This window comes from Bos indicus x Bos taurus, chromosome 5 (assembly GCF_003369695.1).
Source record: "Bos indicus x Bos taurus breed Angus x Brahman F1 hybrid chromosome 5, Bos_hybrid_MaternalHap_v2.0, whole genome shotgun sequence".
Lineage (NCBI taxonomy): Eukaryota > Metazoa > Chordata > Mammalia > Artiodactyla > Bovidae > Bos > Bos indicus x Bos taurus.
In genome coordinates this window covers 20,343,303-20,365,714 of record NC_040080.1, presented here as the reverse complement: position 1 = coordinate 20,365,714, position 22,412 = coordinate 20,343,303, and the positions used below count along the sequence as shown (strand labels likewise).

At 38.9% G+C, this 22,412-nt stretch overlaps 2 protein-coding genes across 3 annotated transcripts in view; both read left to right on the top strand.

The window, feature by feature from the left end:
• Nucleotides 1-22,400, top strand: part of CLEC7A (C-type lectin domain containing 7A) — a 40,324-nt gene extending 17,924 nt beyond the window's left edge. For both annotated transcript variants that reach the window (XR_003511059.1, XR_003511060.1), the window contains 5 exons: nucleotides 1,836-2,268; nucleotides 12,798-14,681; nucleotides 15,868-16,019; nucleotides 18,399-18,517; nucleotides 20,527-22,400. The gene's annotated coding sequence lies outside the window, so the exon portion shown is untranslated. The remainder of the gene's footprint in view (nucleotides 1-1,835; nucleotides 2,269-12,797; nucleotides 14,682-15,867; nucleotides 16,020-18,398; nucleotides 18,518-20,526) is intronic.
• On the top strand, nucleotides 1,966-22,412 carry CLEC1A (C-type lectin domain family 1 member A). Its single transcript, XM_027541296.1, has 6 exons — nucleotides 1,966-2,268; nucleotides 12,798-12,896; nucleotides 14,505-14,681; nucleotides 15,868-16,019; nucleotides 18,399-18,517; nucleotides 20,527-22,412. Exons 1-6 carry the CDS (start codon nucleotides 2,154-2,156, stop codon nucleotides 20,699-20,701), a joined length of 837 nt encoding a protein of 278 aa, XP_027397097.1. The 5' UTR covers nucleotides 1,966-2,153; the 3' UTR covers nucleotides 20,702-22,412.

Below are 22,412 nucleotides of genomic sequence, written 5' to 3'. Positions count from 1 at the left end.
AGGAGATATGTTTCCTGGCTGCCCCAGCCCAATTGTCTTCCAGTCTCCTCTGCATTTAGTATGTTTGATTTAACCAAGTTATTTCCCCCAAATACAGAAAAGCATTGGTAGAGTAATGTAATTCTATTGTACTTATTTGGGAAAACAATTTGGATATTATCTAAACCAATCTTCTTGTTTCCTTCTCAGCTTAGTAAATTTAGGCCAAAAAAAAAAAAAAGGTTACCTGGCTTTCTAAAGTCATAGGTAGTAATAGACCTAAAATTTCTGACTTGCAGTATAATATGTGAATGTTCAAGATCATCAGGTACCAAATGTGTAATTATATAATAAAATCTTTAATTGAGTCCATATACTGTACATAAGGGCTTCCCTTGTGGCTCAGCTGGTAAAGAATCCACCTGGGTTTGATCCCTGGGTTGGGAAGATCCCTTGGAGAAGGGAAAGGCTACCCACTTCAGTATTATGACCTAGAGAATTTCACGGACTGTATAGTCCATTGGGTTGCAAAGAGTCGGACAGGACTGAGCAACTTTCACTTTCATTGTATGCTATGAAGAAAGATCATTGAATTAACTACTACAACAGAGTATTTTTAAAGCTCACCAGCGATGTGTCTTTAGAGTAATCGCTTCATCTGACTGGACTCAAATCTCCCTTTTTGTAAAATGAAAGTGGAAGACTTCCACTTCCCAATTTAAGTGGAAGTCAATCTCCATCTTTTTTCTCTAACGCTAACCCTGCAAAGCAGAATTGGAAGGAGTTTTGAGATTAGTGCCACATTAAATTCATAGGACTTCTCTGGTGGCTCAGATGGTAAAGAATCTGCCTGCCAATGCGCGAGACACACATTTGATCTCTGAGCCAAGAAGATCCTCTGGAGAAGGAAATGGCAACCTACTCCAGTATTCTTCCCTGGGAAATCCCATGGACAGAGGAGCTGGTGGGCTACAGTCCATGGGGTTGCAACAGTGACTAAAACAGCAACAATGAAAGGACCCTCCTAGGCTGACATTTGTTGTACTTGATGCTTTACCATGTAAAGCCTATAGGGTGAAGTCTCCCCACTTTCCATGTACACACTGGTTCCCACACTAACCTTTTTGACACCAGAGACCGATTTTGTGGAAGATAATTTTTCCATGAACCAGGGGTGCAAGGAGTAGTTTTAGCATGATTCAAGTGCATTACATTTATTATACACTTTATTTATTTTTTTTAATCATTTTACTATTTTCTTTCTTTTTTCTTTTCTAAATTGTGAAAATATGATAACAGATTTACAGGAGACTTGGAAAATATAAAACAAGGTCATATATCGCAATTATTTTTAAGTAGATAAATTAAGATTTTTAGTTGGAGTTTCAATATCAAACTCTCAAAAATTAATAGCATGAATATACAGAGAAGTAGAAGGATACAATAAACCTGAAAAACACTATGAACCAATTCAGCATAATTAAGATTTATATAATTTTTACACAACGGTAGGATACAAATTCTATTCAAGTTCCCATAGACAATAAACTGGGAGATACTGGAACATATCCAGAGATCTAAGACCAGGTGTGTACTTTATTTCTAACCTAATGCCAAGGCTGATCTGACAGCAGGTACCAGTCCATGCCCACAGGTTGGGGACCCTGCTTTACCTTATGCCCTCGGAGAAAGGAAGAGGCCAGTCCAATAATTTCTTTTCACAAAGGCACAGGCAGACTAAACTAGATCTGAGTAACTCAGGGAGTGTGTGGTGGATAAGAGCCCTGTGAGGTCCTTCTGCGATTATTGCTGGGAACCTTCCTTCTGGCGATTGTAAATTCTTGCCATTTTTTTAGGTTGTAGTTGCACAGGAAGTACTAACAAATAAACAAAAGAGAACCGAGAAGGGCAACCCCTCGGATGATTGTTCAGACGGAGACCGCCCAAATAGAAAACACACGCTGTTTCCCCTTGGCCTGACAGATTTGGCAATCAGAGCTCAAGTTCACAGGACAGGGGCCGGGCCTCTGGTGGCAGGAACCGGAGTCGGAGGCTTCCCCTACTACTTGCTCAGGGAGGAGAACCTCAGGCATGCCTTTCAGTGCCTCGGTCTCTGAACCGTCTCACTTGGGGAAATCCAGCCACAGACCACGGTCATCCGTGCAGGAATCCAGATGCTGGCCAAATACAGCAGCACGCGGGACATGCTGGATGCTGATGGAGACACCACGATGAGCCTGCATTCTCAAGCCTCTGCTACATCGCAGCGGCCAGAGCTTGGCCATACAGGTACCCGTAGTCCAAGTTGGTCAGACCCTTGAGAAATGAAATGAGCTAGGGTACCAGCTTCCTAGCCTAGGAGGGTACGAAGTGGAGGAAAGAGAGAAAATGTTTCTGTGATTTACAATGACGCATATCTGTGCACTTAACTACAACTTGTATGCCACATATATGAACACGTGAGAAAATTAAACTCAGTATATGCACAGAGGTTTTTCTAAGAGTCTGTCTCTGGCAGAGTGGTTTGCATTTGAAAGTGTGTTACTTTTACCGTTTTGTGTAGCACACAGGCAAACATGAGACTGAATGGACAGTTAGAGCAATGTCTTTTCTCCTTCCTGTGTTCAGATCCAATGCTGTTTTAGTTACCATCTGTGATCTGATCTGGAAATTTAGATTGATAAAGGCTACCTTTCTGCTAGTTTTGAACTCATGGCTTTAGAGAGGCGTTTCCAAGCAGATACGCCAACCCTGATAATTTGTTGTAGTAATTCTGCTTCTTGAAGTTGTGAGGCCTAGGGACAGTCATGCCAACATCAGGGGTTTGGTTTTATTATCTGTGAAATGAGAGGGGATCAAAACAAATGCTTTCTAACATCCCTTCACCTCTGAAATTCCATGATTTGGTGGTATAAATAATGGCTGCAGTTGCAATGACATCCCATCTCGTTCCCTTTTATTCTCTTGACTCCTAGAATGTTATTGAAATGATTGGATTAAATTGTGAAAGTAATTTTTGTCCTATCTTATGCTATTTCCGATAGTTCACCTTTTTGCATAATATATATATATATATTTATATTTGCATTTATACGTAACTATATATACATACGGGCTTCCCAAGTGGATCTAGTGGTAAAGAACCTGCCTACCAATGCAGGAGACATAAGATGTGGGTTTGATCCCCTGGGTCAGGAAGATCACTTGGAGAAGGAAATGGCAACCCACTCCAGGGTCCTTGCCTGGAGATTCCCATGGACAGAGGAGCCTGGCAGGCTACAGTCCATGCAGTTACACAAAGTCAGACACAACTGAAGCGGCTTAGCAGGCACACATTTATACATATGTATTTTTCTCAGTCCAGAGAAGAAGGATTCTATTTCCTAGAAAACTCAGACAACCCAAGGCAGAAATGCAACCTACGTTCTGGTAAAAAGATCTCAAAACTGTAGTAGAGACGGGACTAGGTTCTAAAACCACAAGGTGTTATTCAGTCGCTCAGTTGAATCCGACTCCTTTGCCATCCCCTTGGACTCTAGCCTGCGAGGATCCTCTGACTATGGGATTTTCCAGGCAGGAATACTGGAGTGGTTTGCCATTTCCTTCTCCAGGGGATCTTCCTGACTGAGGGTTTGAACCCATGTCTCCTGCCTTGGTAGGTGGTTTCTTTACCACTGTGCCACCTGGGATTCTTGTGGCAGCTTTTTAGATTTTATTCATTGATTTATTTATACTAATGTATCTAGTTTCTGGTACTAGATCTTGGAAATTTTCAGCCTCCTTGATATGAAACAAACCGATAACTTTGAGATGTCAGTTTCTGTAGCCACTGGATATGTGTAATAGGATATTGTATGTTCCTCCAACAAATCCTGTGAAGAGTCAGCTCTTAGGACTGTGGTTTCAAGTAGCTTGTATACAGCTTCAGTTTAACCTTTGACTAGAGCTGGGAACTAGCACAAGGCTTGGTCATCAGCATGATCAGGAACAGGGTGTACCAGTAAGTTCTGCTGAGGTTAGAGGGTGGAGAGAGGGGTGGAGCAGGATAAAACACCAGCTGAAACATCTGACAACCTTTTTGTAAGAATGGCAATTGAAGCAGGAGGAGTGGAGGTCAAAGTGTCTTGAAGGCAAACATCTGATAATAGTTGTCTTACCCTACATGTCTGATATTTTGTTTCCATCTCATGATAATGCAAGTATTTAGAGGAATGTCACAATAGAAGCCTCATTATTTATTAAAATAGACCTGATATCATTTTGCTGCTAAAAATAATAACAACTACTACTTTGGAAGTTTTTCAGCAATGCAGAAGATTCAGATTCAATTTAAGATTGTGACACAATTATGCCTGGGAAAATTTAATATTTTCTATAGAATGAATAAAATAAAGTCTACATATTCACTTTATTTTCTAGTTTTCAATTTTTGATATAAAATTCACATTTGTGTTTAAAACATGTGAAATAATTCAAAGGATACAAAATAAAAATGAAAGACAACACTCTCAGACCTCCTTTCCCTAAACTTATGCTTGAGGTCTGTGTCATGCCAGGCATGTTGCAAAGTACTGAGGATATAATTTCAAATATGATATGATCCCTGCTTATGAGGAAATTTAAAGAATAAGAAAGTTGTTAAGTGAACAGCATGTGTGATGCAGTGCTGTGATGGAGCATGCTCTCCTAGAGGAACTGGTCATTTCTGTCTGGTAAGGGTAGAGATCAGGAAAGATTTGAAAGAGGGATGACCATTGAGTGGACTTAACTTTAAGGTGTTTCTTGTGATATGGGAACAGAAATGGGAAGGTTTAAGGGGCTGAGGTTACTACAGGCAGCCATACACATAAGAGGAAAGCCATGGCAGTCTTATGTAACTGTATTACAGAGAACGAAATATATTATGGCTGAAGGGTAGAGTTGGAGGGGGATGTTTTGAAGGAATATGAAGCTGGATAAGCTAATACCCAGCTTTTTCTTTAGTCTGAGCATGAGGTGAGAAGAACCTGAGCTAAAGTAGTGTGGGAATGAGGAGGAGGAATTAGATATGAAGGATACTGAGAAGTGAGAGTTTAAAGTATTGGTGACTGGTTACAAAGGGGGAAGGCAAGGAGGAGCAGAGCGTAGGTTGACTGGGTTTCATCTGACGTTATGTAGATGACGCTTACTAAGAAAGCTACAGGAGGACTAAGAAAGAGGATGGATTCAGTGTGAATGTGACATGCTTGTAAGAGAAGGCACAAGGAGTTGGAGTTGCCTAAAGGCACTTGTGTGTATCGCATGTGGGTCTGAGCTAAACGTATGAAGTGAAGTGAAAGTCGCTCAGTCATATCTGACTCTTTGTGACCCCATGGGCTATACAGTCCATGGAATTCTCCAGGCCAGAACACTGGAGTGGGTAGCCTTTCCCTTCTCCAGGGGCTTTTGGATTCTTTCCCAGCTGAGCCACAAGGGAAGCCCATAGGCTTGGCCAAAAAGTTCATTTGAGTTCTTCCATAAGATGTTACAGAAAAACTCAAACATTTTGGCCAACCCAACACACGTGAGAATTGATGGCTTTTAGGTAGGGATTAAACTTTCTGAGTGAGATCACTGAGGAATGTAAAATGAAAACAAAGTAAGACAAAACACAGGAGAAGAGTGCCAAGGAGAGAGAATCTTGGGGAATATAACTGGAGGGCAGGCTGAGACAGGGACCCAGTAGGACCCACTAACATGAGTGACAGACAGTAATGGATGTGGAGCAGGAGAGAGAGGCTTCTAGAGAGCCAAGAGACACTGACTTTGAGAGAAACAGACAAGCCAGTGGTAATAAATAGCAAATTTTAAAAACAATAAACAATATGGCAGAGAGTTCCAAGCAAGAAGAAGGTTAAAAACAATTTATTAGAAATAGGAAGCAAAATGGATTATTGGTCATTTTTCATAGCAGGGGTTTGAAAGGAACTAGTAGTTAAGAAGGAAAATACATAATTTAAGTAATTTTGTCTTCATTCCTTTTTTTCCCCCTTTCTGTCTTCTTTTTTGAGGAGCCTGGCTGTAAAGAGGAAAGGTAAAAAGTTAGAGCTAATGTGTTGTGCGTTTGTATGAGTGCTGTCTAAAATTATTTTTTACAGTGTAGGAGATTCTAACTCAATTGTAGATTGGAAAGAGGTGCAATTACAGCACTTCCCAGTAATAATGTATCAGAGAGAGAGAATGAAATAATTATGGGTCAGATTTCCTGTCTAAATATAGCCTTATCAAAAAATATGAAAACGTATTTGTGTTTAAGGGGAAAATAATAGTAAGAAGAGAACCTTTATTAAATTCAAGTTCCATTTTCTCCTTACTCATATTAATTATAATATTTTTGAATTTTTCCAAGATTTTTAGCTTCATTTCCTGAACCACAGCACAAACCCTTCATTCAAGAGACATGGCAGAGGCACCTCTCTGGCAGTCCAGTGGTTAAGACTCCGCTCTTCCAATGCAGGGTGCTTGGGTTCTGTCCCTGGTTGAGGAACTAAGATCCCATATGCTCTGCAGCCTCCCTCCCCCGCAAAAAGCAAAGGGCTCCATGACGAAGTAAATAAAAGAAAAAACTGTATAGAAAAAGAGTCATGGCATAAACCACTTCTAATTGTTCCAACACATCTTTAATTCATGCCTACTAAAAGTCAAACATTATGGTAGGCACAGGGGAGGCTCTATTTTTAGGTGCTTGGAGAAGTGGAAGGAGTGATCTTAATTGCTGATTAGAAGAGCATGTCATGTACTGCTATTGAACATATGTAGGAAGTCACAGAAGCGAAGAGGAATGCATAAGTTACTGACAGTGTTTACACATGTGGGTATCTTTGAACGAGGTGACATTTGATCTAGTCTGTAAGTCTAAGTTCAGGTTTTCCAGGAAGAGCAACTCTGGCCCTGGGTGGCCTTTCCAGAGTGACGACCACATGTGGAAAGACAAAAGCACAGAGATAAGAGCTGGCTTGGTGCGGTATATTCATGGATAAAAGAAGGAAGACAAAGCTACAAAGAGAGGAGATGAGGTGTTGATGTCAGATTGGGATTTAGATCCAGACAATTTTGGGAATCACCAGCAAAGTCAAACAGGATGGCAAGGTAGACTATTGGTCTGAAGAATGTGTGTTCCTCAAAGGGAAGGAGTGATGGGGGAGAGGTTGGGGCAACTGAGGCTGAAGAGTAGGAGGGGATGCTTCTATGCAGGACCTTTTATAGCTGGAGGAACATTTTAACGTTAGTGAAAGTGAAAGTGAAGTCGCTCAGTCGTGTCCGACTCTGCGACCTGTGGACTATAGCCCACCAAGCTCCTCCATCCATGGGATTCTCCAGGCAAGAATACTGGAGTGGGTTGCCATTTCCTTCGCCAGAGGATCTTCCTGACCCAGGGATCGAACCCAGGTCTCCCACATTGCAGGCTGACACTTTAACCTCTGAGCCACCAGGGAAGCCCATCTTAACCTTAAGGGAAACTTAAATTTAGTAAGCTCACCTTGCTGGTAGAGTAGAGAATATATGAATTTAAGGTGACTCTTATTAAGATATTCACAACACAGATGTGAAAAGTTGCAAGTGGTGAAATGCTAGTGTTTCTGTAATTCCATATGGAGCTCCCTTATATAGGCAAATATTAATGTGGGATTTGTTGAGAGGATTGGGAAATGATTTAAAATATTCAGGTCCAGGACTTCCCTGGTGATCCAGTGGTTAGGACTCTGTGCTTCCAGTTTTAGGGGACACAGGTTCAACCCCTGATCAGGGAACTAGGATCGCACATGCTGCTCAGCCAATAAATAAATAACAAAATAAAATCACCCTTAAAAATATTCAGCTCTAGAATGAATGCTTGGATAGCATATCTGGTTCCATCATTTACTAGCTGTGCAACCATAAGAAAATTAAGCAGCTCTTGGGCACTGCAGATTTCTTATCCAAATAAAAGTTTAAAGTAGTGCCCTCTTGAATAATTATTGGGAGATTCAAATGAAATGCTAAAACATATATAACACAATAAGTACTATTATCAGTAGCTGTGTATCCTTGCCTTACTAACCTCTAACTAATTAATTGCCTTACTAACTTCTCTAGGACTCAGCTGCTTATCTGTAACACTGAGATGATAATAGTATCTACCTCATAAAGTAGTTGTAAGGATGGATGATATTAATTCCTATACAGTATTTACCTCAGTAACTCAAAAAATGTTAGCAATTATCATTAATAGTAATGTTATTTTTGAAATATATTTCAGAAACCAAACTCAATTGGACATATAAATTGTTGTTTAGTGTTTAAGTCATGTCTGACTTTTGGGACCCTGTGGACTGTAGCCCATCAGGCTCCTCTGTCCATGGCATTTCCCAGGCAAGAATACTGGAATGGGTTGACATTTCCTTCTCCAGGGGATCTTCCCGACCCAGGGATCGAACCTGCATCTTGTGCATTGTCAGGCGGGTTCTTTCACACTGAGCCCAGTTTACCTGGGAAGCCCAGTTTGCAATGTGATTTTATGCAAATTATTTAAATTCTTTGTGTCTTTTCAAGCTTTTAGGACCCTTCTTATTTCAGAGGCATTTAAAAAGTCTACATTCAGCAATGCTGTTTTTTATTTCTTGGAGGCCCTGTGAGAGGAGGTGTACAAACTCTTCCTTGGTGGCTGATGAAGGGCAGTTGTTCAAGTAAGACAACTGTTTTCACCAATGACATTTCTTGTAACTACAAAGGGATTTTTATTCAAAACTTGACCTTAGCACTACAGCCTTTTATGGCATATTATAGTGAGAGGTTACAGGAAAGAGATGTTTTTTTCTATATATATCTTATTATTCCTGGGGATGTTTGGTATCATTCCTTGGCCTGACCACACCTTTTTCTAAACAAGCCTCAGGAGACAGCATCGGAGTTGTCTTCCAAAAAATAAAGCCAAGCTAAACCGAAGCACCTCCAGGCAGCTTATTTTTCTTATTTTAAGGTGGGAGTGGTCCCCAGAGAGAGACTTAATTATGATCAGGGTACTTGGAACAAAACTCGGGAAAATTAAATTCACAGTTAGAAAAAAACATACCTAGAGGAAAAATAACTTCAAAGAAAAGGAATAAGTAAAACTTTCAATACTATAGTCTCACCATCATGGAAGTCTGGTTTCCTAGTGCTGGGTCAGTTCTCCCACAGTTCTTCCCCGCTACCCCAAGTAAATAGGATATATAATATATTTGATGGTAGGAAAGCCTGGTGTGCTGCAGACCATGGGGTCACAAAAAGCCGGACATGACTAAACTGAATAGATAAGAGAGAAAAATAAAGTTACCATGGTGGTGGGTCTACATATACACTTTCCTCTGGAATCTAGAAACATGCATCCAGTTAATTTTCTTGAGCTACATAGGCTTATAGAACTTTAAAGAGACAGAGTTTGCAGGAGGATGTTTAGCTTAAGCTGTATCTCTGATCTTACTCTTTCATGTTCTGCTGATTTGAGATATGCTTAAGGATGCTGTCATGAGTAGCTAGCAATTTCCAGAAAAATTTAGACCAAACCTGATAGACGAGCCACTTGAAAGAAACAGAGAAGAAAGCAAGTCTCTGCTATATCTGCTTATGCTTCAGAATGTCACTTAAGTCAGTGTCTAGAAACCAGTTTGGCCAGGAGATGAATTTAGCTGAGTCTGCCCTCTGCTGACAGAAATCTTGTTGAAAAGTCAATAGATTGAAAAAATAAAAAATCAACCTGTAAAGCTTAATGTTAGACAATGCTCTGTGCCTCTGTAAAAATTACATAGTTTAGATAATATTAGTTTTTCATAATTACATCCTTCATGCATTTGCTCCTTCAAATATGTGGTGGTGACGGTTTCGTCGCTAAGTCGTATCCAACTCTTGTGACCTCATGGACTGTAGCGTGCTAGGCTCCTCTATCCAGGGGGTTCTCCAGGCAAGAATACTGGAGTGGGTTACCATTTCCTCCTCCAGGGGATCTTCCTGACCCAGAGATTGAACCTGGGTCTCCTGTACTGCAGGCAGATTCTCTACAGACTGAGCTGTGAGGGAAGCCCTCAAATATGTATTCAGCCCTTATGTGGCCAGGCACTATTTTCAGTGGTGGAAATACACTGATGAACAAGATGGACAAGATCATTGTTTTTATTATTTGTATTATCTTATTTATTTGGATGCTTCAAGTGTTCGCTGTGGCACCCAGGCCTCATGTAGGATCTTACACTGCAGTGCACCAACCCTCGGGTTGTGACATGCAGACTCAGGAGGTGCAGCCCCCAAGCTTAGTTGCTCTGCAGCATGGGGGATCCTAGTTCCCTGACCAGGGATCAAACCTGTGTGTCCTGTACTGCAAGGTGGATTCTTAACCATTGGACCACCAGGGAAGTCCCGACAAGATCACTGTTTTAATGCAATGTACATTCAAGCAGAGGAAATAGACAAAATCACAGAAAGGTGATGGAATATCACTTAGTAATCTTTTTTTTTTTTTTTGATATACATACATAATGGGATGATGTGCTAGAGATGAACTCCCAGTGACATCTTACAAGGATGCACCATTTAAATGGGAACCTCGATTGCAAGTAGGCTACTAGTAATCCACCTGAGGATTGATTAATGCAGGAGTATAAACAGAGCTAATACAAAGGTACTAAGACAGGGACACTTGTGGCTTCCCTGGTGGCTCAGAGGTTAAAGCGTCTGCCTCTAATGCGGGAGACCCTGGTTCGATCCCTGGGTCGGGAAGATCCCCTGGAGAAGGAAATGGCAACCCACTTCAGTACTCTTGCCTGGAAAAACCCATGGACAGAGGAGCCTGGTAGGCTACAGTCCATGGGGTCGCAAAGAGTCGGACACGACTGAGTGACTTCACTTTCACTTTCAAGACAGGGACACAGCGATTTGGATCAAGGATAAACGGAAGGTCACTGTAACTAGACAGTTTGAGTGAGAAGAGGATAGCTCAGAAATGGATGAGAGACCTAGATAGGCTCCAGATGAAAAAGATGCTTGTAGAATTTTATTCTAAGTGCAATAAAGCTATTGGCAGGTGTTGTTTTTTTTTTTTTTTTTTTTTAATTTTTATTTATTTTGGCTGTGCTGGGTCTTCATTGCTGGGTGTTGGCTTTCTCTGATTGAACTGAACAGGGGCTACTCTCTAATTGTGGTGCATAGGCTTTCCACTGTCATAGCCTCTCTTGTTGCAGAGCACAGGCTCCCTAGGGCAGGGCATGCCAGGCTTCAGTAGTTGCCACACTCTCAGGCCTAGTTGTCCCACTTACGTGGGATCTTCCTGGACCAGGGATCAAACCTGTGTCCTCTGCATTGGCAGACAGATTCTCAACCACTGGACCACCAGGGAATTCCCCCTATTGGCAGTTTTTAAGTTGAGAAGTACAATAATAAAATGCCCACTTTTTAAAAAGAGCCATCTATCTTTAGGAAAACTGATAATGGATTTTATCCTAAAAATAATGCACACCATTGAAAGTTTTTGTGAAAAGATATGATCATAAAATTAAAATAAGATTCACATTTTAAAATATATCAATATCTGGATCCTGATTTTTACTTATTTTCCCTCTTTGGTGGTAAGTTTCAGAGGATATTGATCATATTTTCTACTTCTGTATTATCTTTACTATTAATAGTTACCATTCCCCATTTAGAAATAATGCATAGTACAAATCTCTGTATCTGAAATTTATCATGCAGGGGACTTTGCTAAGGAGGAAATGAATTTATATGTCTTTAATCTTTCTGCTTTTGAACTTATTTGAATTCCCAATGAAGTGAAACTCATAGGTCATGAAGAGACCAGGGTTTGAGAGTTTAACGGCCCTTTAATTTTTATCAGAATGCTAGAGGATACTTGCATCTGACTGTGGGTTTTCCTGGTCAGATATTGCTAGTTATTCAGATTGATAGCTGACCTCACAAGGTGATGAGCTTATCTCTGACTCAGCAGAATCTATGCAATCACCAGAAGACAAGCTTGTGGCCTGTGGGCAAGCAAAAGATGCTGGCTAGAGTTTTGTTTTGTTTTGTTTTTCCCATTCCTTAATGGGTACAAGGTTGAGATTACTTAAATCCGTCATTGAAAAACTGATGGTCATGTTGCATTTATCATCTATTTTTGGAGCTATAAAATCAAATGAATGAACAAGCAAAATAAGAATGACTTTCAACAAAGAAATTCCAAAACGAAACAGTAAAACAAGAACTTCTTATTGTGTGTGCCTGTGTTCAGTAGCTCAGTTGTGTCTGACTCTTTGCTGCCCCAGACTGTAGCCCGCCAGGCTTCTCAGCCCATGGCATTTTCCAAGCAAGAATATTGGAGTAGGATGCCATTTCCACTTTTCTTGCATTGGCAGGAAGGTTCTTTACCAATAGTGCCTCATTACTGACAGGCAATTTGCTTTTTCAAACTGGGAAAGGGAGTGTTTTGCAAAAAGTAACAACACATTACTTCTTTTCTGATGATGTGAAAAATTGTTCTTTGTTAAGGCATTTTCGTGAGAGTCTTCTGCAACTTTAATTTTGACAAAAAGAAGGTTAACAGTAATGCATAAATTGATTCAATGCAAAGTAGGACTGAGTAGAGGAGGAAGGTAGAAGTGAGCAGGGTTTATGAAAGAATCTAGCAGAGATTAAGTCAGGCCTGGCCTGGAGCTTTGTTACTATTTCCCAGGACCAAGGGAATGGTAACTAGACCCTGAAACCTGTTAGAACGAACTCCTCTTACTTCCTTGCTACTGATGTAGATCCAAGAGGAAGAAAAAGTGAAACCCTGTCTTTGCTTCTGTTCCCCGCAGAGCACCAGCGTCCCTCTTCTGCTTGGCGTCCAGTGGCCCTGATCCTGCTGACTCTCTGTTTGGTGCTGCTGATTGGCCTGGCAGCTCTGGGGCTTGTGTGTAAGTCCGCACTCTGACTTGGGGGAGGATCCTGGTTTCAAGGTTTGTCTAGGATAAGAAACACTTATTATTTTTTTTAACTTTGATTCTGGAGCCTGTGAATAAGTCCTTATTCGGATGAAACCCTGTAAATGATGAATATAGTGGAAGAAGCATTAAAATACGACAATCACTTTCCAGCTAAACATTTACATTCTGTTTGCGATAAGAAGGTTTTTGCCTGTTAATATATCAATATTTAACAACAGCAATTTTTAATGAATGTACACATCAGCCCTTTTCCATTTCACAAAAGACTACAGCTGCAGTGATTTTTGTTTCTGGCATTTATGGCTCAGTGGGCCATGCAGAGGGAAAGATTTAATTTATATCCAATCTCTTCAAGGTACAGAGAATAGACCAAGTCTTTAATCACTATAATATCTAATATTAAATATTATTTTTAAAAGGGGGCTTCCCTGTGGCTCAGATGGTAAAATATCTGCCTGCAATGCCAGAGACCTGGGTTTGATCCCTGGGTCTGGAAGATCCTCTGGAGAAGGGAATGGCAATCTATTTCCGAGAATATTTCAGTATTCTTTCCTGAAAAAGTCCATGGGCAGAGGAGCCTGGCGGGCTACAGTCCATGGAGTTGCAAAGAGTCAGACACGACTGAGCGACTAATACACACTCACACTCACACACACACTATTGTAATAAAGAAGTCCAAGAAGTTATATAATCATTTTGCAGAGACTTGTGGAAATCAAATAAAGAAGAATTCATGTATAAAAGTCTTTAATTTTCAAACTAGTAAGAATAAAGTTTAAAACTCAAAAACAAAAGGGGATAAATTTATTTCAACAGATGGGACCCTTTAACAATATGGCCTGAACAGTTGAAGAAAGTTGTTAACAGTAAAAGCAGGTTTTAATGTCAAAAATTTCATTTTTATAGGAAATTTTAGACCTTGTTTGTAATCTTAAATTAAATTTTTTTTAAAAAATGTATCTTAATGTTTCTACCCTGGATCCCCGATTTTGATATAACTGTTGTTTTGCAGGCAATATTCTTTTCAGTGATAGAAAGTGACTCTCATGATTCATGGAGGATGTTTCTACTTAGATTTAGAAACTTGGAATTTAAAGCTAAGTTGAAATTTTCTAGCCTAGTCACATTGAGAAAATTACTTGTTCTCGCTGAGCCCAGTTTACAAAGCTATAAAATATAGAAATGATAATATTACTATGAATGTGATAAAAATATATGGTACATTGTCAATACTCAATATAATGATTAATAGATAAATGATGTATACTTTTAGGTTGAGTAATGGTTTGACAGTATACACAGAAAGATTTATTGAACAGTAAATATATTTAAGGAGTTTATCCCTGAAGCTGGGAACAGTTATTATAACTCTACATTTTCAGATAAGGAAATAGAGAAATTCATTTGCCCAGGGCAATACAATTTATTATAGCTAGAGTCCAAACTTGAATGTAGGCAATATGAGATCTCAGAGCCTGGGATCTCAAACAGCATACTGTTTTGTTTTCCCCAGGTGTAGACAATAGAAATAAAAGTGAAGAAATACTCTGTCCAGCCTCACTTGGTAATTTGATTTAGTTTTTCAGTTCTACCAGCTCTCCAACACTCAGCAAGACAGCATTTTGCAAAAGGAGGAAAAACTGGGGAATCTCTCCCGACAGCTGCAATCTCTCCGAACCCAAAACAGGAAACTTGCAGAAACTCTGCATCACGTGGCTGAGAAACTCTGTCGTGAGCTCTATAACAAAACTGGAGGTGAGTGCTGATCACTGAGCTTCTCTCTGTTCTCAGCACATCTGTCCATACAGAGCTGATTCTCCCATCAGAGTACCTGGGAACCATGTATTATTCAGCAAGTCATCTGGCAAACTTAAAGGGTTTGAACAGCCAGGTCATCCCCAGTTATCGAGATCATGTAGTGCAACTGTGTCTGTTTTACAGTATAGGATGGGATTCATCAAGTTCAGACATTTTTAAATAATAAGTACAATTAACTTTGAATAATCAAAATAACACTACAAGTAAATAAAATACAGGATTACCTTATGAAATATTTCAAATAGAAAAATACAAACAAGAATATAATAACCATTTGCATGTTGACCTCAGATTTTAAGATGTCAACATTTTGACACTGTATTGCTTTTAAAGTAAAGATATTTTTGTGGAATGATGGGATTTTCATCTCACTGCATACCCACAAGGGACTTAGTTTCAGATACCCAACTCTTAAAGGCCCAGGACCATGTGCCCACATAGGTGTTAGACCATGGCTCTGAGAGCCTAGTTCTTATATTTATAGTCACTCCCCACTCAGTCCATCTCACCCTTGGTCTGTGCACTTACTTCTCTGACTTTGATGTCCATCTTAACTTCTGACTCATGGAGATTTGCTGGTTTAATTCATGCATGGCTTAGTATTTATGTGGTCTTTTTCTAAAATTTTATTTATTTGAGTGAGAAAATAATCCATATCCTATTGCTATATATTTCATTAAAAAAATCCTTGTACTACTGTATAAGAGGATATTGAGGAAGAAAATTATAGAAACTTCAATGGTTTCTCAAATCCAATGCATATTGAGTTTCTGAACAGGTAAAAAGGTTCTTTATGAAATTAAATATACTTTTTTTTGTGCTGAATTACACAGGGCAAGAAATTTGAAGTTCTAACCACTTACAACTACAGTCCATTGCCCATGAAAGCAGATCATGTCTGTTTTAACTCCCACTGTGTTGTTTTTGTTCCTGCTGTAAACCCAACTATAATTCCTGGCGTACAGTGGGTATTCAGTAAACATTTGTAATTATCATTGCCTGGGCAATTAAATATCTAAGAGAGAGAAAGAATCAATTGTTTCTTGGGTCATCAATATTATGTGATTTTACGAGAAGGAAGACAGGGTAGAAAATAACTTACTAAATTTGGTTTCTTTTCAAGAACACAGATGTAGCCCTTGCCCAGAAAAATGGAAATGGCATGGGGACAAATGCTACCAATTCTATAAAGAAAGTAAGAGTTGGCAGGGCTGTGAATATTTCTGCATTGCTGAGAACTCGACTATGCTGAAGATAAACACACAGGAAGTGCTGGTAAGGTCCTGAGGCTTGGTGAGTGTTTGAAGTATTCTCAGAAAGAGGTATTGGGATTGACATATATATACCGTTATATATAAAATAAATGACATATACACAGTGTTATATATAAAAATCCCTCTATAGCACAGGGAACTCTATTCAGTACTCTGTAATGACCTATATGGGAAAAGAATCTTAAAAAAAAAAAAAGGATATATGTATAACTGATTCACTTTGCTGTATACCTGAAACTAACGCAATATTGTAAATCAACTATACTCCAATAAAAATTAATTTAATAAAAAGATTCTAAGAAATCAAGGTCCACAGACTCTCTCATTTGTTGTAATCAAGGCTTAATCTTATTTTTATTGCTCTGAGTGATCCCCTGTGGTCATCATTTGTGGAACGATCTCCACAAATATCCACTCCTTAGAAACATGAAAGAAAGGCTTTCAAATTCACCATCAGTCAGGACTCAAATAAAGAATGTCTCAATTTCCTAACCTCTTTTGGCTTATGTAAGAAGGGAGCAATATTGGTGCCATACCAGAGGAACGAAAATTGCACTTCCTGCCTTTCTGTGAAAGTGACAAAACTTTTGATTGAAAACCATGCAATTAAATCATTTCCATAATCTGCAAATAAATATCTTGCCTTCTGGAAGTTTATAACCCTAACATAGAGTGGTCAAGAAAAATATGAAAATAAAATTGGCATTTATTGATAGGTACATACAATTCAAATTCACTATTAAAATGCTGTGGTTGTTTCCTTTCCTCTTACATTTGTTATTGACTTTGAATTAAATTCCTCAAGCAGTATAACCATTGTTTACCTATCATTGTTTCAGCAGGGACCATGGCACAGAGTAGTTTATCAACAGAGTTATTTAATTAAAATTAATACTCAACTAAGTCTGCAAACTCTTAACATCTTTCTGTAAACTTGTCTCTGTGCATCATGCTCAGTCGTGTCCGACTCTTTGCGACCCCAAGGACTTTAGACTGCCAGGCTCCTCTGTCCATGGGATTTTCTAGGCAAGAAGACTGGAGTGGGTTGCCATATCCCTCTCTAGGGGATCTTCCAGACCCGGGGATTGAACTCGGGTCTCCTCCTGCATTGCAGGTGGATTCTTTACCCGCTGAGCCACTGGGGAAGAACATCTTTCTAGTTGCATCTTAATTCCTTTCCACTTCCTGAAATCTATGATTATGATGAATGAAACTCTGCAGTCTCTCTCATCTACTAAAATAATCTTTTTCATCCTTTCTTGATGGCTTAGTTTAGGCAGAAAATGAGGTAATTTATTTGGCCAAGCCAGTGTAACCTGGCATAAACTCTGTTAATTTTTCTTATTCTCTTCTTTTCCTCCACCTCCAGCATATACTGAGGATTCAGATATACCACTGAAGAACACTATATTCAGTGGTTGGAAATATTATTATGAAAGTTATATAGTAATTTTCTCTCATGTACTTTGTATATTTATATATATTTAAATCACTTTCATATGATTTATTTATAGAACTTTTAACATGAAGGGATCACGATTTATTTGGTGATAATATCTTCAGCTACAGTTCCTTTGATATGCCTGTTTATGACTGTTGCTTAGCAATAGCTTCATTTATATTTGCGATAAACTTTTATTGAACCATTATGTGCCATTAATTATCTGAGGGGTTAAGAATGTGAAAATAAATAAAATGAAATGTATGTCCTTAAGGAATTCATAGTATTGTGGAAAAAAAAGACATAAAAATGTATAATTATAACAGATTTAGATAAATTTAATGTTAAAGAATGAGAATAGATAGAGGGAAATAATCAAACATTTTTCAATATGGACAGTAGAAAAGGAGTTCTATATATACAAATATATGAAACATTTTCCTTCTTAATCTGAGACATGAATCATCCTTATAAATTCCTCTTTTACCTAATTTTTTTTTTTTTTTGCATTATTCTTTTCTCCTTCCTGGTTGGTCCCTGTCACATATATTTGTGAAGATTCTTCACATTCCTGTACTTTTCCTTCCAGATTCTTCCATTTCCCAAATGTCTCCAAATCTGTCTCCCACATTTTTTTATATCAATCTTATTTAATCCTGTGACTTGAAAATAACGGATCATTTCTAAATCTTGGCTGATGTGTTTCTTGGTTTTAGCACATCAGTATTCAGTCCATACTTACTAAGACAAAATAATTCTTTAACTTGGGCAAATTAGCTGACTTCAGGATGGACACTATTTTTTGTAAATGTCCTATTAGTTACATGGGCAGGACTCGTGTTGTTCTTGTATTAAAATGCAAGCCAGCCAATATATACGCATTTCCATGTATATATTATAACATCTAAAGCTAAAGGTTTTCTTGTGTGCCTTTCACAGGAGTTTGCCATGCCTCAGAGCTACTCTGAGTTTTTCTACTCTTATTGGACAGGGCTATCCCGCAACAGCAGCGGCAAGGCCTGGCTGTGGATGGATGGAACCCCTTACTCCTCCGAACTGTAAGCCTTTAGCATGTTACATGGGAAAAGCATTTAATAGATTTTTCTTGAGTGACAAGATACTGTGTAGGAGGACATCAAAGATATATACAGAATATAGTCCTTACTCTCAGCTGCTGCTGCTGCTGCTAAGTCGCTTCAGTTGTGTCCGACTCTGTGCGACCCCATAGACGGCAGCCCACCAGGCTTCCCCATCCCTGGGATTCTCCAAGCAAGAACACTGGAGTGGGTTGCCATTTCCTTCTCCAATGCATGAAAGGAAAAGTGAAAGTGAAATTGCTCAGTCATGTCTGACTCTTAGCGACCCCATGGACTGTAGCCCACCAGGCTCCTCCGTCCATGGGATTTTCCAGGAAAGAGTACTGGAGTGGGTTGGCTCGTAAATCAGTGAGAGAGACTAAATGGGATTCATTGACAGAGAGCAAAAAAGAGAGAGGGAGAGAGGAAGCTCTGCTATAGAAGAATAAACTGAAGCCCAGGTTGTAATGGTGACCTGTGTAAGGTCACACAACTCTACAACTTGTTAATACCTAGAGATAAAGTAAAACCTTAGATCTCTTGGTTTTCTGTGCAATGAAATGGGGAGCACGTTTTTCAAAATACAGTCTCTGAGGATTTACAATATAAACAATTATATTATCAAAAATTAGTTTAACTTATATGTGCATTTAGATAGGAATAAGTATGGTATATTCTTCGAGATTGGTAAATGTAATATCTATATCATCAAAATATATTACAAATATCATATGTTAATGCGTATATGTGGAATCTAAAAAAATGGTATAGACGATTTTATTTGCAAAGCAGAAATAGAACACAGACATAGAAAACAAATATATGGATATCAAGGGGGAATGGGAGGGGTGAATTGGGATGAATTGGGAGATTAAGATTGACATATATACACTATTGATACTAATGTGTAAAATAGATAACTAACGAGAACCTACTGTATAGTACAGGGAACTCTGTTCAGTGCTCTGTGATGACTTAAATGGGAAGGAAATCCAAAAAAAAAAAAAAAAGATATATGCATGCATATAGCTGATTTGGGCTTCCCAGGTGGCTCAGTGGGTAAAGAACATGCCTGCCAATGCAGGAGATGTAAGACATGTGGGTTTGATCCCTGGGCTGGGAAGATCCCCTAGAGGAGGGCGTGGCAACCCACTCCAGTATTCTTGCCTAGAGAATCCCCATGGACAGCAGAGCCTGGCAGGCCACAGTCCATGGGGTTGCAATGAGTCGGACATGATTGAAGCGACTTAGCATGCACGCGTGCATAGCTGATTCACTTTGTTGTACAGTAGAAACTAACACAACATTGTAAAGCAACTTTACTCCAATAAAAATTAATTTAAAAATATATAACAATTTAAAGCCATGTTTGAGCAGACATCTTTCTGTATAACTATAATGAAAAGTGTTAGTCGCTCAGTCATATCTGACTCTTTGCAACCCCATGGACTGTAGCCCCCCAGGCTCCTCTGTCCATGGAATTCTTCAGGCAGGAATACTGGGGTGGGCTGCCATTCCCTTCTTTAGGGGATCTTCCCAACCTAGGTATCAAACCCGGGTTCCCTGCATGGCATGCAGATTCCTTACCATCTGAGCTGCCAGGAAAACCCCTATAGAAGTATATAAGATTTATTTTTCTAGGAGAAAGTATATATTCAATGTGATTATTTTTTATTCTACAGTTAAATAAACTGAGTCACAGAGAAGATAGATAATTTTTCGGATGGCAGTAAAATCATATGATAAGCTGGATGACAATGTGTATTTTAATTTTAGTCATAAATAGCTTTTGTTGTTTTCAGTGACCTGATGCCCCTGGAATGTATGTGGAAGTTGAGGGGCTGAGAAGAGAGGCTGGTGACCCCATCTTTTCAGTAAACTCATTCTGGGTGTCTATTCTATAAGTTTATCTAGCTTAGGACCCTCCCTATGTACTTTCCTTATTTTAGAAATAAACTATGATAAAATAACTTTTTTCTTTCTTTTTTGAGGTTTGATGTTATGATAGATTTGACCAGCCTGAGAAGCAGGGACTGTGTGACCATCCTCAATGGGAAGGCTTTTTCCAAAGACTGCAGAGAGCTGAGACGATGTGCCTGTGAAAAAGCTGCAGCCATGGTGAAGGTGCAGAGTCTCCATGAGCCTCTGAGTCGGAGGTGGAGGTGAACGGTTCTCCAGCTACAACCGCAACAGCAGGCCCCCTTCAGAGAGCTGGAAGCTTCTGCTCTGCAGATCACAACTCTTGACTCTTTATGTGCACCTGGCCTAATGTGGGTCCAGTTCCTATTTCTGTCCATTTAGTCCCTGTTATACCTTCCAGGTGTTGCTGTGGTTTAGTCACTAAATTGTATACTCCCCCAGGTACTGAAGATTTAATAATAACAAATATAAATAATGGAAAGTGTTGGCGATTTTAGAATGGACTTATGATTTAAGGAAAAACTCAGCTTCAAGGTGCTGTTCCACAAAATATGATAGCAGTCAGTGTTGTGGTTATACGTGTCTTATTGAGAGTTTGTAGTTGCTTTTGCAATAGTACTGATTATTTCATTATTCGAGGAAACTAAGAGGTCTGGGAGAGGCATGCTTTCTTCAGGAGGATAGTTTTAACATTCTAAATTTTAAATCTTTTTAGTTATGTGTATGTTTTCAGCATATGGCTAAGGATGAGTCAACTGAATTGTGATAGGGTAAGTTATCTAATCAGATTGTGGCAAATGAAAGGGACACTGTGACATCAGACACAGCTGGCTTCTTGCGCAGGTGTCCCCTGCTCAGAATAACAATATACACACACCTAGCAGAAATTCCAAATAACACCATCACGACACACTGACTTCATTGGCTTAGAGAGAAGTCAATTTTAGGAGTTTAACACTAGAAGGGATAATCTGTTATCATTCTTTGTTTTTCAACAGTGGAAGCTGGGATTCTTCACTTTTATTTTTCGTAAACATCTATCTCGTGGTGAAATGACATAAAATTGGCAAATACACAATAAAAGAAGATGGTTGTATTTACTCCCATCATACTGTGCCACTTATCAATTGTTGCTTGTAGATTTCCTTCTTATGAATTTTCCCTTCAGTTTTCCACTGATTAGCTAGGAAATTTCTTCATTGTTGAACAAATTTTGCATTAATTTATTGTGTCATGCAGAAAGAACTACATTTATGGCCATAAAATGAAAGTTAAAGACCCCTTATTGTAATTTATTATCAGACAAATCTCTTTGCTCTTTTTTTAAATTTTAAGAATAGGAAATCATCATGACTTGACTTTGAAAATATGACTTGTGAGAACAATTTTCTGTCAAAAATCAGAGAGGATAGCTCCCTGTGAATGGGTTTTCTAAAACGGGAAGACTTTTTATTTTCTAGATTCTTGCGCATTTAGGTAATTCTGAAGAAATTGCAGGGAAAAGTCAAATGAGGAACATGACCTTTCCTGGTAGATCTGAGTTCCCCAGGGTACGCAGTGAGCTATTTCTTTTCCTGAGGATATTGAACCGCTCTTAAAAACTTATCAACAGGAAACAGGTCAGGAGCCCTGTAGCAGCAGGAAATGTGAAAAGTCTGCTGGGAACTTTTGCTTTAGAGATAGTAGCTGATTGTGAAATATGTAGGAAGGTCTAGAAGACTGTCTCAGAGTTGGCCTCAATATTTGGAACTCAGATACTTTCTAATGGAATTCTTCTAGTTTTCGAAGAATACAAAAAGCAGCATAATCTGATTTAAGATATATGTAACTTCTGGTACAAGTTTCATTGTATGAATACATTTTTGGAATCTAATGTATTATTATTCTTTCAATGTTACTAAAGTTTTTCTTTTCATACATTTAATGGCGTTTGAATAAAGCATGTTAAAAAAAAGCA

Excerpts from the sequence above, each read along its gene's own strand:
- CLEC1A (XM_027541296.1), top strand. The coding sequence starts at position 2,154 with ATGCTGGCCAAATACAGCAGCACGCGGGACATGCTGGATGCTGATGGA. Across the intron at positions 2,269-12,797 it reads GCCAGAGCTTGGCCATACAG|AGCACCAGCGTCCCTCTTCT; the intron begins GTACCCGTAGTC and ends TGTTCCCCGCAG. Across the intron at positions 18,518-20,526 it reads ACCCCTTACTCCTCCGAACT|GTTTGATGTTATGATAGATT; the intron begins GTAAGCCTTTAG and ends TTCTTTTTTGAG.